This window comes from Podarcis cretensis (assembly GCF_951804945.1).
Source record: "Podarcis cretensis genome assembly, chromosome: 12".
Taxonomy (NCBI): Eukaryota; Metazoa; Chordata; class Lepidosauria; order Squamata; family Lacertidae; genus Podarcis; species Podarcis cretensis.
Window position 1 is genome coordinate 9,049,926 of NC_137181.1, and position 13,291 is coordinate 9,063,216.

The window sequence follows — 13,291 nt, forward strand, 5'->3', positions numbered from 1 at the left end:
CAGAAGTTTCCGGCATTGCAGGGGGGCTCGGCTGGATGAGCCTCGGGGGTCCCTTCCGAGCCCCTTCGACAAAACTCGCGCGTCATAGGCTGTGTTTCCCAACCTTGTGCCTCCAGCTGTTTTTGAACTACAACTCCCATCATCCCTGACTAGCAAGACCAGTGGCAAGGGATGATGGGAATTGTAGTCCAAAAACAGCTGGAGGCACAAGGTTGGGAAACACTGGGCTAGAGCTTCTCTGGGTAGAGAACTGGGCCGAAACAAACAAGATGAATTTTAACAGGGAGAAATGTAAAGTATTGCACTTGGGCCAAAAAAAGGAGAGGCACAAATACAAGATGGGTGACACCTGGCTTGAGAGCAGTACATGTGAAAAGGATCTAGGAGTCTTGGTTGACCACAAACTTGACATGAGCCAACCGTGTGACGCGGCAGCTAAAAAAGCCAATGCAATTCTGGGCTGCATCAATAGGAGTATAGCATCTAGATCAAGGGAAGTAATAGTGCCACTGTATTCTGCTCTGGTCAGACCTCACCTGGAGTACTGTGTCCAGTTCTGGGCACCACAGTTCAAGAAGGACACTGAGAAACTGGACCGTGTCCAGAGGAGGGCAACCAAAATGGTCAAAGGCCTGGAAACGATGCCTTATGAGGAACGGCTAAGGGAGCTGGGCATGTTTAGCCTGGAGAAGAGGAGGTTAAGGGGTGATATGATAGCCATGTTCAAATATATAAAAGGATGTCACATAGAGGAGGGAGAAAGGTTGTTTTCTGCTGCTCCAGAGAAGCGGACACGGAGCAATGGATCCAAACTACAAGAAAGAAGATTCCACCTAAACATTAGGAAGAACTTCCTGACAGTAAGAGCTGTTCGACAGTGGAATTTGCTGCCAAGGAGTGTGGTGGAGTCTCCTTCTTTGGAGGTCTTTAAGCAGAGGCTTGACAACCATATGTCAGGAGTGCTCTGATGGTGTTTCCTGCTTGGCAGGGGGTTGGACTCAATGGCCCTTGTGGTCTCTTCCAACTCTATGATTCTATGGGCATGTGCAGAGAGCCCTGCATTCTCATATCTGAGGAGTTTGGGTTTTTTGAGGGCGAGGAGGAAGTTTCGGCTGCGAGCGCTTGCATGGGAGGGAAAGGTATGCAGAGGCTTCTCTGAGCATGTGCAGAGCGCCTTTCTTTCTCGCTCTCACCCACAGCGCCGCTGATGTTTGGGGTTTTTTTGTTTTTTATTATTAAGATTTTTTATTGATACAACAAGAAAAAAGAAAAAAACACAAAGACCAAATTACACACAGGAATAACTATAGACACATAATTTTCTTAACAAACAATATAAAATATATTGGTCTTAACACTAAAGACCCAACCTCTCGTCTATTCCATATTTCAGTTTCATGATACTTATTGCCAATACACACTTTTATCATAATTAAACTTATTCTTAATATATCTAATTTTGTATATCTACCTTGCAGCTATTACTGAAGTTCCTCACGTTGGGTTTTTGAAGGGAGCTTCGCATGCAATTCCGACTCCTTCTCTGAGCGCGTGCAGAGTGCCTTTCTTTCTCGCTCTCACCCACAGTTTATCCAAAATTTTATTTTGAGGGTGGAGTGGAAAACGTCCCTTATATGCATGTTAACTCGGCTGCATTGGCGTGTATTTAAAAGGTTGTGCCTGGACACACACGCATACACAGAAACTAGATCTTCTCTGAGGATGTGCAGAGTGCCTTTCCTTCCGTAACACAACTGAGATTTAATTTTGAGGGCTGGGAAGGTTTATCCCATGTGCTTTATTATTCTGGTGTATTTGCATATGAAAAGACTTGTGTATACAAAAATGTATTCAACCTGAAAAACATTACCGACACCTGCTTTCCAGAGTAAAGAATGTTAGCAGAGTACTTTGGGAGCTGCTTTGGTTTGCAGCAGATTTTGATACAAAGCTTTATGTTGTTTTATGTATTGCATGTTGTTTTTTAAATTTTGTACACCGCTTTGGATTTAAAAATAAAATAAAATGAAGTGGTTTAAACATATACTGAACCTAATTAAACTTTTTCATTCCGTCCAGCAATGAACATTCTACATTGACCCTCTAAATTTGCTGAATTTCAACTTTTAATGGAAGTTTGCTATACATCCTGTTTATCAAGGTCATCATTGCAGACTGTGGTATTGTTTGGCCTTCGGGTTAACCTCTTCTGAGTCAGCTGCAGTTATGGTGATGAGATAAAGTCTTTAGTGATTATTTCTCCATTTTTATTACATTTTATTTAAATGCCTAGTCCTCCTCACTCTGGGCTTCGTCTGAAATATTCTGAAAATCACATCCAATCTCCAAAGCTTTTTTAAAAAACCCTTCATTTTCTTTCTGTGTAGGACATTTCCCATCTGCTGGCAAGTGTCTTTAAGCAGATGTATACTTCAGAGTTCATAGCAGCGAACACAGTGGAAAATATGATCAAATCCCGTGGAGGAGACAATTCCCACCATGAGCAGTTTGTGAAAGAGTTGCAAAAGGTAATCTCTCCATTCAGTCCTGTAGACTCAGTGCTATGATTTGAACCAGGAAAATGTGTTGTTTTGTTCCTGTTCAAAATGAAAGTACAGTGGTACCTCGGGTTAAGTACTTAATTCGTTCCGGAGGTCCGTACTTAACCTGAAACTGTTCTTAACCTGAAGCACCACTTTAGCTAATGGGGCCTGCTGCTGCTGCCACGCCACCGGAGCACGATTTCTGTTCTCATCCTGAAGCAAAGTTCTTAACCTGAAGCACTATTTCTGGGTTAGAGGAGTATGTAACCTGAAGCATATGTAACCCAAGGTACCACTGTATCTCGAAGAAATATATATATAGAGAGAGAGAGAGAGAGAGACCAATATTATTTATTACTTTCATCACACCTGACCTACCTTATCTTGTGAAGATAAAATGGAGGGGAATCGTGTACTCTGACTTGAACTCCTTGTAAGAAAGGCTGGATATAAAAGTGATAAACAAAAGCCTCACTCAGCCACAAAGCAAGGCTCTTTCCCAGCCCTAGGTGGAGATGCCAGGGATTGAACCAGTGAATTCTGCAAGCAAAGATGCTCTGCCACTGAGCTATGATGGCAGAAAGGGTCTTTAGCTGGCAGCAAAAACTCAGTAAGAGTCAGACGTACCTTGGAAGGAAACTCATATGCCAGGGTTGGAAACAGGACATGTTTGAGTTTGCTCTGAGCATGTCGTCATCAGCAAAGGGCACTCGCTGCCTCTTGAAATGGAGCTTCAGTCTATTCCTTTCATTTCATCTATTGAATTTCTATGCCACAAAGAGACTTACAAACAATAAAGGACAACGTACTAGAACATCACAGCATAAATCATACGGAATAATTAACAAATCGACAGTAAAACAACCACCTTCTATGAAACACTATTAACAAAACAACTTTAAAAATAAGCTAAACAGCGCGGCTACGACAAAAGTCATATCCAGAAAGTGTTACAGCACTTACAATCCACAAAAACAATACAGTGGTATCTCTGTTTACGAACACCTCTGGTTACGCATGCTTCGGGTTACAAACTCCACTAACCCAGAAGTAGCAGCTCCTGGTTGCGAACTTTGCCCCGGGATGCAAACGGAAATCGCGTGGCGGAGGCATGCACGTGCAGCAAGAGACCCCATGAGGAAAAGCGTGCCTCAAGATAAGAACGGTTTCAGCTTAAGAACGGACCTCCAGAATGAATTAAGTTCATAACCAGAGGTACCACTGTATTAACATCATTAACAAACTAACAACTGAAAACAAACCTAGCAACACTGTGGAACTCACACACACACACACACACACAGAGAGAGAGAGAGAGAGAGAGACATATACTCCATCCCCAGGACTCTTAAATTTCCCCTCAGTTCATTGAAAGACACAAATAATAATGCTTTTGGCAGCAACTCCATTCTGAAGGCTGCTAGGGCTGGAGGGTGGGGCAAGGTAGGCAGAAAAAGCTATTGCCTAGTTGTCTACACAAAGTCTCATTTCCCTCACAGTCTATAGCTATCATGTTCTTTCATGGACCTATCCTCCATTAACCCTTTTAAAAAGCTGTTGAAGCTAGTGGCTGTGAGATCATCTTGTGGCAATAAGTCCCACAGGTTAAATGTTTGGTGCATAGCACTTATTTCTGTTTGCTCTCAGTTTTCTGGTTAGCGTGATTGAAAAGGGCCTGAATGCTAGTAATGAAACAGTAATGTCTTGCGATTCCGTCTTTCCATTTTGATCATAACTTAACAAGCTTCATTTAAAAAGAAAAAGAAGAAGAAGAAATAACTTAACAAGCCTCTACATATGCACACATTCAGTAATCTTTTCTTCTTCAGGTTGGCTGTTGGTGCAGACTTACATGAACATTGCAAAGCTCTTCCCACCCACCCACTGCCGCCAATTTTGTAAAACAGGTGTTTGTATCTATTGCCTCCATCAAGGCAAATTACGATTGAGGGCTATTTAAAAAATGCTTTGATTGCTTTACAGATGCCTCTGGGAAACTTTTGAAGGTTTATGCCCACCTTCTGCAATTCTCCAAAGATTTTGGACTACAGTTCCCATCAGGCTGTGCTGGCTGAGGTTGATGGGAGCTGTAGCCCAATACATCTGTAGTGCCACCGGGCAGAGGAAGCCTGCTTTACCTTAGTATATCAGCAATTATCTGGTTGCCACATCAGGTCCACAAGGAATATAATGGCCGGCTGACGGAAGCAGACATGCTAGAAAGGCACATCATCCAGGCAAGGGCCCGAGCCGCAGCGGAAGAGGAAAGGATTGTGAACTTACGTCAAATGGAGGTTCCAGAGAACTACTCTCATATTAAAATGCCACCAGGTGAGGGAACTGAAAGTTTGAGCTCTTCTGGGGAGGCCTTTCCCTTGGTTCTGTCACCTTCACAGGCATCTTTGGTGAGAAAGCCTTCTTGGTGACTTTTTCCGGTTATATAAATCCCTTGCCTGGGAGGCTAGGCTGGACCCTTCTTGGCTTTGCATTCTCCAGAAAGCAAAGGCATTTTTTGTCTCTGGCAGGCCTGTGGCCACTAACTGACTGTTGTGGCAGGGACTTCTAAGGGTCAGGGGTTGTGTGCTTTTAGAATCATAGAATTGCAGAGTTGGAAGGGACACTGGTGTCATCCAGTCCAACCCCCTGAAATGCTGGAATCTCAACTAGAGCATCCATGACAGATGGCCATCCAATCTCTGCTTCAAAACCTCCAGTGGTTTTAAGTATTTTCAGTGCTATTTTTAATAAAATTGCTTACTTGTGTTTTTTTAAAATATTTGTATTTATTGCGTTTTTTGTTGTGTCTGTTTTAGTTTGTGCTGTGAGCCACTTTGTGTCCTGCCCTGCATAAAGAGATGGGAATATGAAATCAATCATTATACAGTCTCCTATTTTATGTCGATAGGCAAAGGGAAAATCTTCCTTCTGGTTCACAGGGAAAAGGTTAATTTAATTCAGCAAAGTTATGGATTTGAGACACATTTACCGTATTTTTCGCCCTATAGGACGCACCGTCCCATAAGGCGCACCTAGTTTTTTGGGGGGGCAATAAAGGGAAAAAAATTATTTCCCCCCCAGGCGCGGGGCTGGGGCGGGGGAAGCCCGAGCTTCCCCCGACCCCAGCCCCCAAACAGGCAGCTTTCTGCAAGCCGTGGGAGCCCAGCGCTGGTTCCCGCTGCTTGCGGAGAGGTCCGCGAAGCCTGGACGTGCTGAGCTCAGCGGGCGCAGGCTTCGGCATGCAGGCAACTCTCCGCAAGCAACGGGAGCGCTCCCGCTGCTTGCGGAGAGGTCCGCGAAGCCTGGAGAGCAAGAGCAATTTTCAAGTTAATGATTTTAACTTTTAACCATTTTAAGTCTTGAACAATCTGCATTTCTGAATATTTATGTATTAATGTCTTCCTGGACTGATAGTCCTTTTTTGTGTGTGGTCGTGTGAGTTATATTGAAATGGTCACTGTAAATGATAAACAACTGTCTGATGGACTGCTGTCTTTTCTCTAACATTAACCTCTCTTTAAATGTGCATGCCATAGTGAGATCTACCTTCAGATGGTGTGTGGATAGCAAGCTTCTTAAAGACCATAATTTAATCTGCCCTGAAGATTATATCACGGACCCAGAAATAATTTCCCGAGCACCTAAAGGTAAGCTTTCCAAGCGAGGCTAATACAGCTTGCCAATAATATGATTTAGGAATCACATGAAATAACTACACTGTTTGAGATTTCTGTTTTTACTCCCCTGTTCCCTCCAAGCATCACAGAGTGACTTGTGTAAAGTTACCCCTCTCAAGTTACCGGTATATTATATTAGCCTATATCCATTTTATAGCTGTTTTACTGTTGCCCAAAGAATCCTGGGAATTGTAGTTTGCTGAGGGTGTTGATAATTCTTAGGAATCTCAACCTCCACTCATTGAGTTTTCAAATTTCATTGAGGAGAGAGGCTGTTCTATGTTCTATCTTGTGATGGAGAGCAAGATAATAGAATTGTAGAGTTGGAAGAGACCACGAGGGTCATGTAGTCCAGCCCACTGCAGTGCAGGAATCTTCTGTTCATTCATGATCCTGAGATTCTTTTGCCCAATGTGACACTTGAACCCACTTGAACTGCAAAGCTTTAGCTGTAACCTATCTATATCTATCTGAACGTATCTATATATTTATCTACACTCAGGGTAAATATTGGGCCAGAGAGGAGAGAAATGGCCAGGTTCAAAACTCTTTTTTTCCCCTTAAGAAGAATGTGATCAAATTTTTATTTGCATTTTTTAACCTTCTAGGTGCTTGATGGGGCATGCTGACAAAGATAGTGGGAAATGCATGCTCTGTGTCCTTATTTATTAATTAAAGTATTCCCTGCCTTTTTATCCAAAAATTAGACCCTCAAGGCAAGTCATAACCATTATAAAACAACAGTGAGTGGGCTAAGATGAAAAGCCCAAGAATGAACAGCTGCAGTAATAATAAACAGGCTGAACACCATGCTGACAAGCACATCTAGATATAATGGTTTTCAGCTGCTGCCGAGAGACACAAAGAGAGGGAATCATCAGGTTTGCAACAGAGAGTTCTGAGGCTTAGATTCCACCACCAAGGCGGCCCCATCAAGACTCTCTCTAAATATTGTGGGCAGGTACATATGACTGGAGATGGCCTTTTAGGTATCTAAGCTGCAAATGTAGTGTTGGCTGCTTTTAAAACTTGGGTTTTTTAAGGGAGCATTCAGCTCCCCACCCAAAGAAGCAAAAATTAAAAAATAAGAAGGGTCACAAAATAGTACACAGGTACTAGTTTAGTATGTCCTATGCAATATTTTTTTGGCTGCCCTGCAGGAAGCCAGAACTGGCCATTTGGAGAGCAATCACATTTTACAAGTCTGAGCTAGCCCTCTTTGGGGTGAAGAATGAAGAGGCATGACCTGGAAGGGTTTTGCAAATCACAGTGGAATTTGCAAGAAAAAGATTGACCAGACCACTGCCTCTCTTCAGTGCTTTCAGACCTTCCCTTTTAATTGCAGATTCATCGGAGCCTGGCTACTTGCAAGAGATACTTAGCTTCAAGCAGCATATTTCTAACAAACCGAATTCTCCTGGAGTTGGGGAAAGCCAGCGTGTTAACAAGATTCTGGAAAATCTACCAGAAGTATCATTATCCAGCATTACGTTTGAGTCTTCACCTTCTGCTATTCCGGATAAATTGAAGAAAACACTTTCTAAGGTATCTGTATGTATTTCATTGCCTTATTGCACATGTAGACAAGCTGAAAACCTCACCCTCATTTTTGTATCTCTCCCCCTCCCACCACTAAAGGCTCCTTAAACAGCCCCATTCTTCCATCCTATCAGAGGGTGTTCTGTCCTGTTTGTTTCTTCCTTATTTGCCTTGACTTTTAATAGTGTTTCCACCTGCCATTTTCTATCTAGTTTCATTTTATTTGAATTTTGGGTATACATCAGTTTATTTGTATGCTGGCTTTTCATAGTTGAAACTGTGCTCATGGCGGCTTACAACATGAAAAAATTACATAATTGCAAACATAACAAAAGTAGTCATGAACAATAAATTAAACGTCAAAAAGTACACAACCAAATTGAAACAATTTCCACACACATCACAATAAGGTCTGAAGTAAAGATTTTAAGAAAATCTCAATAGCCGCAACAATCACCCTGCAACAACCCCAGCCTAAGTGTCTGTTCAGCAGCCTCAGCTTCTGCAGCTGGAGTCAGTCCTGGCCTCGCCCTCCCAGGCTAGGTGGGAAAGGGCCTATAAGGCAAGGAGCAGGTCTTCCAAGACTCACAGCCAAGATTTTCTCTGGCCTCAGCTTTTGTAGCTGGAGTAAAGGTATGTAGCCAGTGGGACAAGGGTCTCTTTCTTTTAATATTGCAACTGTAACAGATATTTGTAGCAGGAAATGCAAATTCTGTAACCATAAGGGGCATAGTTCTGCTAATTGGATAAATATGTGTATAAATTATATAATCTAAACAGTTGTTTACTTTTAAAAAAAACTCCAACCATTTTGATTTGGGATATTAAGTGGTTGTGAACTGTCTATATGGATCTATATGGATACATTGCGGTATACAAATTTTAATAATAATAATAATAATAATGGTCCCTGATTAAATGGATAGTAGAACTGATGCATATAATGGAATATACAGTGGTACCTTGGGTTCAGTACTTAATTCGTTCCGGAGGTCCGTTCTTAACCTGAAACTGTTCTTAACCTGAAGCACCACTTTAGCTAATGGGGCCTCCCGCTGCTGTCGTGCCGCCTGAGCACGATTTCTGTTCTCATCCTGAAGCAAAGTTCTTAACCTGAGGTACTATTTTTGGGTTATCAGAGTCTGTAACCTGAAGCGTATGCAACCCGAGGTACCACTGTACATAGAATGTTTAGAAGCAATAGGTTTATAAGATTTATAAGAACCGGAGTGATCAGTCAGGGAGAGAAGGTTCTGGGATTCAAAGATCCAACCGGCTGAACCCGAGCCCTATCCAACCCCAACTACGAACTGTGGAACTTGATCCTAGGCATGTCTTCACAATATGTCCCATTCAGTTCTGTGGATTGAAGAGTACTCATAGCATTCCAGCTTTTACCAGAAACTTCCTGTCCGTTCCATTCCCATTTCTTTCTTGGCATTCATGAGCACCAGAGACTTGTTCTGTTGGGTGTAAAATTATAAAGCAAAAGTAGTGATCTTCCTCTTTCCGACAGAGAATGCTGTGCTGCCCTCTGCAAAATGAGGTCAGCATATATGTTGTGATTTGGGGTGTTTATGATCAGTCTTAATGAATGTGAGCGAATCCATTGTAAATCTGTACAGTGGTACCTTGGGTTACATATGCTTCAGGTTACATACACTTTAGGTTACAGACTCCGCTAATCCAGAAATAGTGCCTCGGGTTAAGAACTTCGCTTCAGGATAGAACAGAAATTGTGCTCCGGCGGCACGGTGGCAGCGGGAGGCCCCATTAGCTAAAGTGGTGCTTCAGGTTAAGAACAGTTTCAGGTTAAGAACAGACCTCCGGAACGAATTAAGTACTTAACCCGAGGTACCACTGTATCTGAAAGCGTTTTTTTTTTATTTTCCATCATGCCTGCTTCCAGAAGAAGGATCGTCCCTCGCAAAAATCAGCTTGGAAGAATGACATGTCCCGACCCCAAAGACAAAAAGACCGCGCTTACCTCCAGAGGCTGGAGGACCGCCACAACTTCCTGAAGAACCCCCGCTTTTTCCCGCCTAACTCTCTTTGTGGCGGCAAGTCCTTGATCTTGCCTCAGAAGAAGGTGCAGCGAATGATCGCAGGAAAGAAAAGGACCACAGTGGAAGGGTAACTGTGCTTTTCCTTTCAGTACAGATAAAAACAAATCAAAGCATTCCCAACAGCTATAATTATACTGAGCATTTACATCACCCTTTCAAGCATTCAAAGCCATCGTCTTCATTCCCCCTACAGCTCTTAAACAGTTCTGGTAATGTCAGGTAATGTTATCGTCATTGTGTTGCAGGTGGAGTCTTGGGGGGATAATAGCATTTGCTCTGAGGGCTGAGTTTGCAGTTAAGGGCCAAACTGAATGTGATGCACAACACAGGCCTACTGTGGAAAATGACACCTGTGTGCCTGCCTCACTTTTACTTTGCCTTCCATTATGTAGAGTAGAATTTTATCTGTGCCCATGTGTCAAGGGCTGCTGGGAAGGGCCGTAGCCAGTGCTTTTTTTTCAGCTGGAGTGTGCCAGAGCACAGTTCCGACACCTCTCAGGTGGGTCCCATTGTGGGCTGGAGCTTCTTGCCTTTACATACTTACTTCTGAGAAGCTCAAAACAAACATTTCAAGACAAAACTGAAACTGGCCAGTGTGTGCAAGTCTCCACTTTTTAAAAAAAGATCTATGACTCCAACTAGCTTCTAGCTGCGATGGGTCAAGCTACAGGGCGGAGTCAATTCGTATTTCCTTTTCTTCAACCCGTCTCCATGTAGTGGCAGCGGGCTTTAAGCTTTCCAGCCAGGCTTCTACAGTTTCATGTGTCTGCATTTATTTGACCTGCACCAGAACCCCCCAAACCAACTAAGGAGATAGTTTGCTGTAGTTTTTAACACCTTCGTGTACAGTGAATACAGCTGTTGTCAAACCTGCATCTGTTCTGGGTGTGATGGGAAGGACTTTGCAGCTCCATGCCTCTCAAAGGAAAGGAATTGGCGCCACCTGCTATTGGCAGGATGTAATCACTCCCTGGTTTTTCTTATTGTCTCATTTCATTTCAGCGACTCCCAGTCTGTGCCTGTCTTTCTAGCAAACCCACCGGCTGTTGTGTTTTCTTATTATGAAGTTGGGCAGGTTTATGAGGTAAGAGCTTTTCGCCGTGCAGGACATGAGTTTTGCTCTGCAGAAGTGTTAATTCTCTCTCTCTCTCTCTCTCTCTCTCTCTCCCCCCCCCCCCCGCCCACCCCCAGTCTCTGTTATTTCCTTTGCCTCTCAAGGCTCTGCATGTAACTCTTCCCACTCTTGTATGTTGGAGCCTCAATAATAAGCTTCCATTTTCTATTAAACATTTCATAAAATGTGGAACCTGCAACAAAATGTTGCAGTGTGGAGTTTGGGATTCCAGCCACTCTGTTCTGCTCACCCTTTCCTCCAGGTATCCCCCCCCCACCTCCCAGAAACCGTTAGTCAACATTGAGTGGAAACTGAGCACACTTAGTAGTCATGGCGTTGTTGTTTGGTCCTTCCTCCCATAATCTTTTTCTTTCTAAAGTGTGTATGTACTTCTGCAACCTTTGGGTTACCCCACACCTGCTGATACTTTGCATCTTGTGGGGGGGATGAAGCCGTTTTTACCATATCAGGAACATCACTTACAGCCCAAACTCTGAAAATAGTGGGAACGATTCTTTGTTGATTGAATATTCCCAGTTCCACCGTGTTTAGGAAAACCTTCAGGGGCAGGTTGTTACAATTACTATTATTTATTCATTTTATTGCCTGGAATAATAATAACATCATTTCCAAAGGCTAGAAATGCATCACCGGATGTATATATGCTGCCATATTTTTTGACCTTTCTCTCTTTGCAGATGACCGTAGAGTTACAGAACATGACTTCAACGTCTCAGTGTCTTAGAATAATTCCTCCAGCTACCGATGCCTTTTCCATTGGGCTGGGTGAGGTTCAGGGATGCAAGTTTACTTGTTGGTTGCTTTTCTGCAGAAATTGGCACTTTTAAAATGCCTCCTGATGGCTAGAAATTTGCTTCTTTTCCTGAAAGAACAGGAAAACACTTGTCCTGAGAATTGCAAATATTGCGTGAGCCATGCTGCTGATCCCCATATTTTAAATTATTCACAGACATAATTTGGCTGTCATTTGGACAAGCTCAAGGCACCCAGGTCCCACTTTGAGAGGCTCATTATCAGAAATATCAGTTATCCAAGTACAAAGAATTATACCCAAACTTCGCTACAGGAATGGCTAATTCAGATATCCAAACAGCCAGAGTTTGACCACTACTTCCTTACTTGTTTGTGTTTTGCTGGTCGGTTGCAGCAATTTCTGACAAAAATCATGGAGGAAAGTCAGATAAATCACTTGTTAGTGGGACGTGGGTGGCACTGTGGTTTAAACCACTGAGCCTCTTGGGCTTGCCGATCAGAAGGTTGGTGGTCCGAATCCCCATGATGGGGTGAGCTCCTGTTGCTCTGTCCCAGCTCCTGCCAACCTAGCAGTTTGAAAGCATGCCAGTGTGAGTAGATAAATAGGTACTGCTCTGGTGGGAAGGTAAACGGCATTTCCATGCGCTCTGGCACTTGTCACAGTCCTCCGTGCGCCAGTAGCGGTTTAGTCATGCTGGCCACATGACCCAGAAAACTAACTGTGGACAAACGCCGGCTGCCTCGGCCTGAAAGCAAGATGAGCGTTGCAGCCCCATAGTCGCCGTTGACTGGACTTAACTCTCCAGGGGTCCTTTAGCATTGACTTTTTAAATCACTTGTTCCTTTGTTTGGTTTTTGCTGAGTGGCTGCAGCAGTTTCAAGCAGAAAGCAGGGAGGGAGGGAGAACAGGCAATTATGAGTGAGAAATGCTCCCATCGGAAATAATGGAAACCACCAGCTCATTATGCAAATGTTTGCCTAATAAACAATTTCCTGGGAGCGTTCAGAAAGCAGGACCTGCACGTAGGCGCCAAAGCAGTGCTGGTTGCCAAATTCCTATGAAAATCCTACAATGGAAGTGTAATCTTAAAGTTGCAAACCTAGGAGAAAACCTATTGAAATCAGTGGAGCTTTATTCCCAACGAACATGTGTATAATCAGGCAGTTCAGGAGCTGAGGAGGACCAGGATTGTAATGCTCCAGGGGTGAGGATGATAAAAATAAATGACAATTTAAATGGAGAGGCATAGAAATAGGCCTTGTGAGTGCAGGAGCACAGGATAGCAATTCAGAGAGGCCAAAGCACTGTGGGTCAAAATGCGATTTGTTCTTTTTTTGTTTTAACCTTTGGGTGCATATCGCTCCTCTCCTGGTTTCTCATTTGTGATGAATTTAGACCGGTTGCTTAGTGGGGCAGCAACTTGTCCTCTAGTACTTTCAGAAGTGCCTTTGCACATTGCTGGCACTATCTTATTATCAGCAACAATGTGCTCAGGGCAGAATTCTTTTGCAACCTTTCAACCTGCTTGCGTCACCTGATGCATCTGTGATAACGAATTTTTCAAAGGACGCCCGTGCTCC

At 43.3% G+C, this 13,291-nt stretch overlaps 1 protein-coding gene across 1 annotated transcript in view; it reads left to right on the plus strand.

Moving 5' to 3' along the window:
• Positions 1-13,291, plus strand: part of DLEC1 (DLEC1 cilia and flagella associated protein) — a 47,820-nt gene that overhangs the window by 198 nt on the left and 34,331 nt on the right. The window contains exons 2-8 of the mRNA XM_079996358.1: positions 2,388-2,528; positions 4,718-4,874; positions 6,077-6,187; positions 7,563-7,762; positions 9,666-9,889; positions 10,825-10,906; positions 11,635-11,722. Of these exons, the coding sequence (XP_079852484.1) occupies positions 2,388-2,528; positions 4,718-4,874; positions 6,077-6,187; positions 7,563-7,762; positions 9,666-9,889; positions 10,825-10,906; positions 11,635-11,722 (1,003 nt within the window). The remainder of the gene's footprint in view (positions 1-2,387; positions 2,529-4,717; positions 4,875-6,076; positions 6,188-7,562; positions 7,763-9,665; positions 9,890-10,824; positions 10,907-11,634; positions 11,723-13,291) is intronic.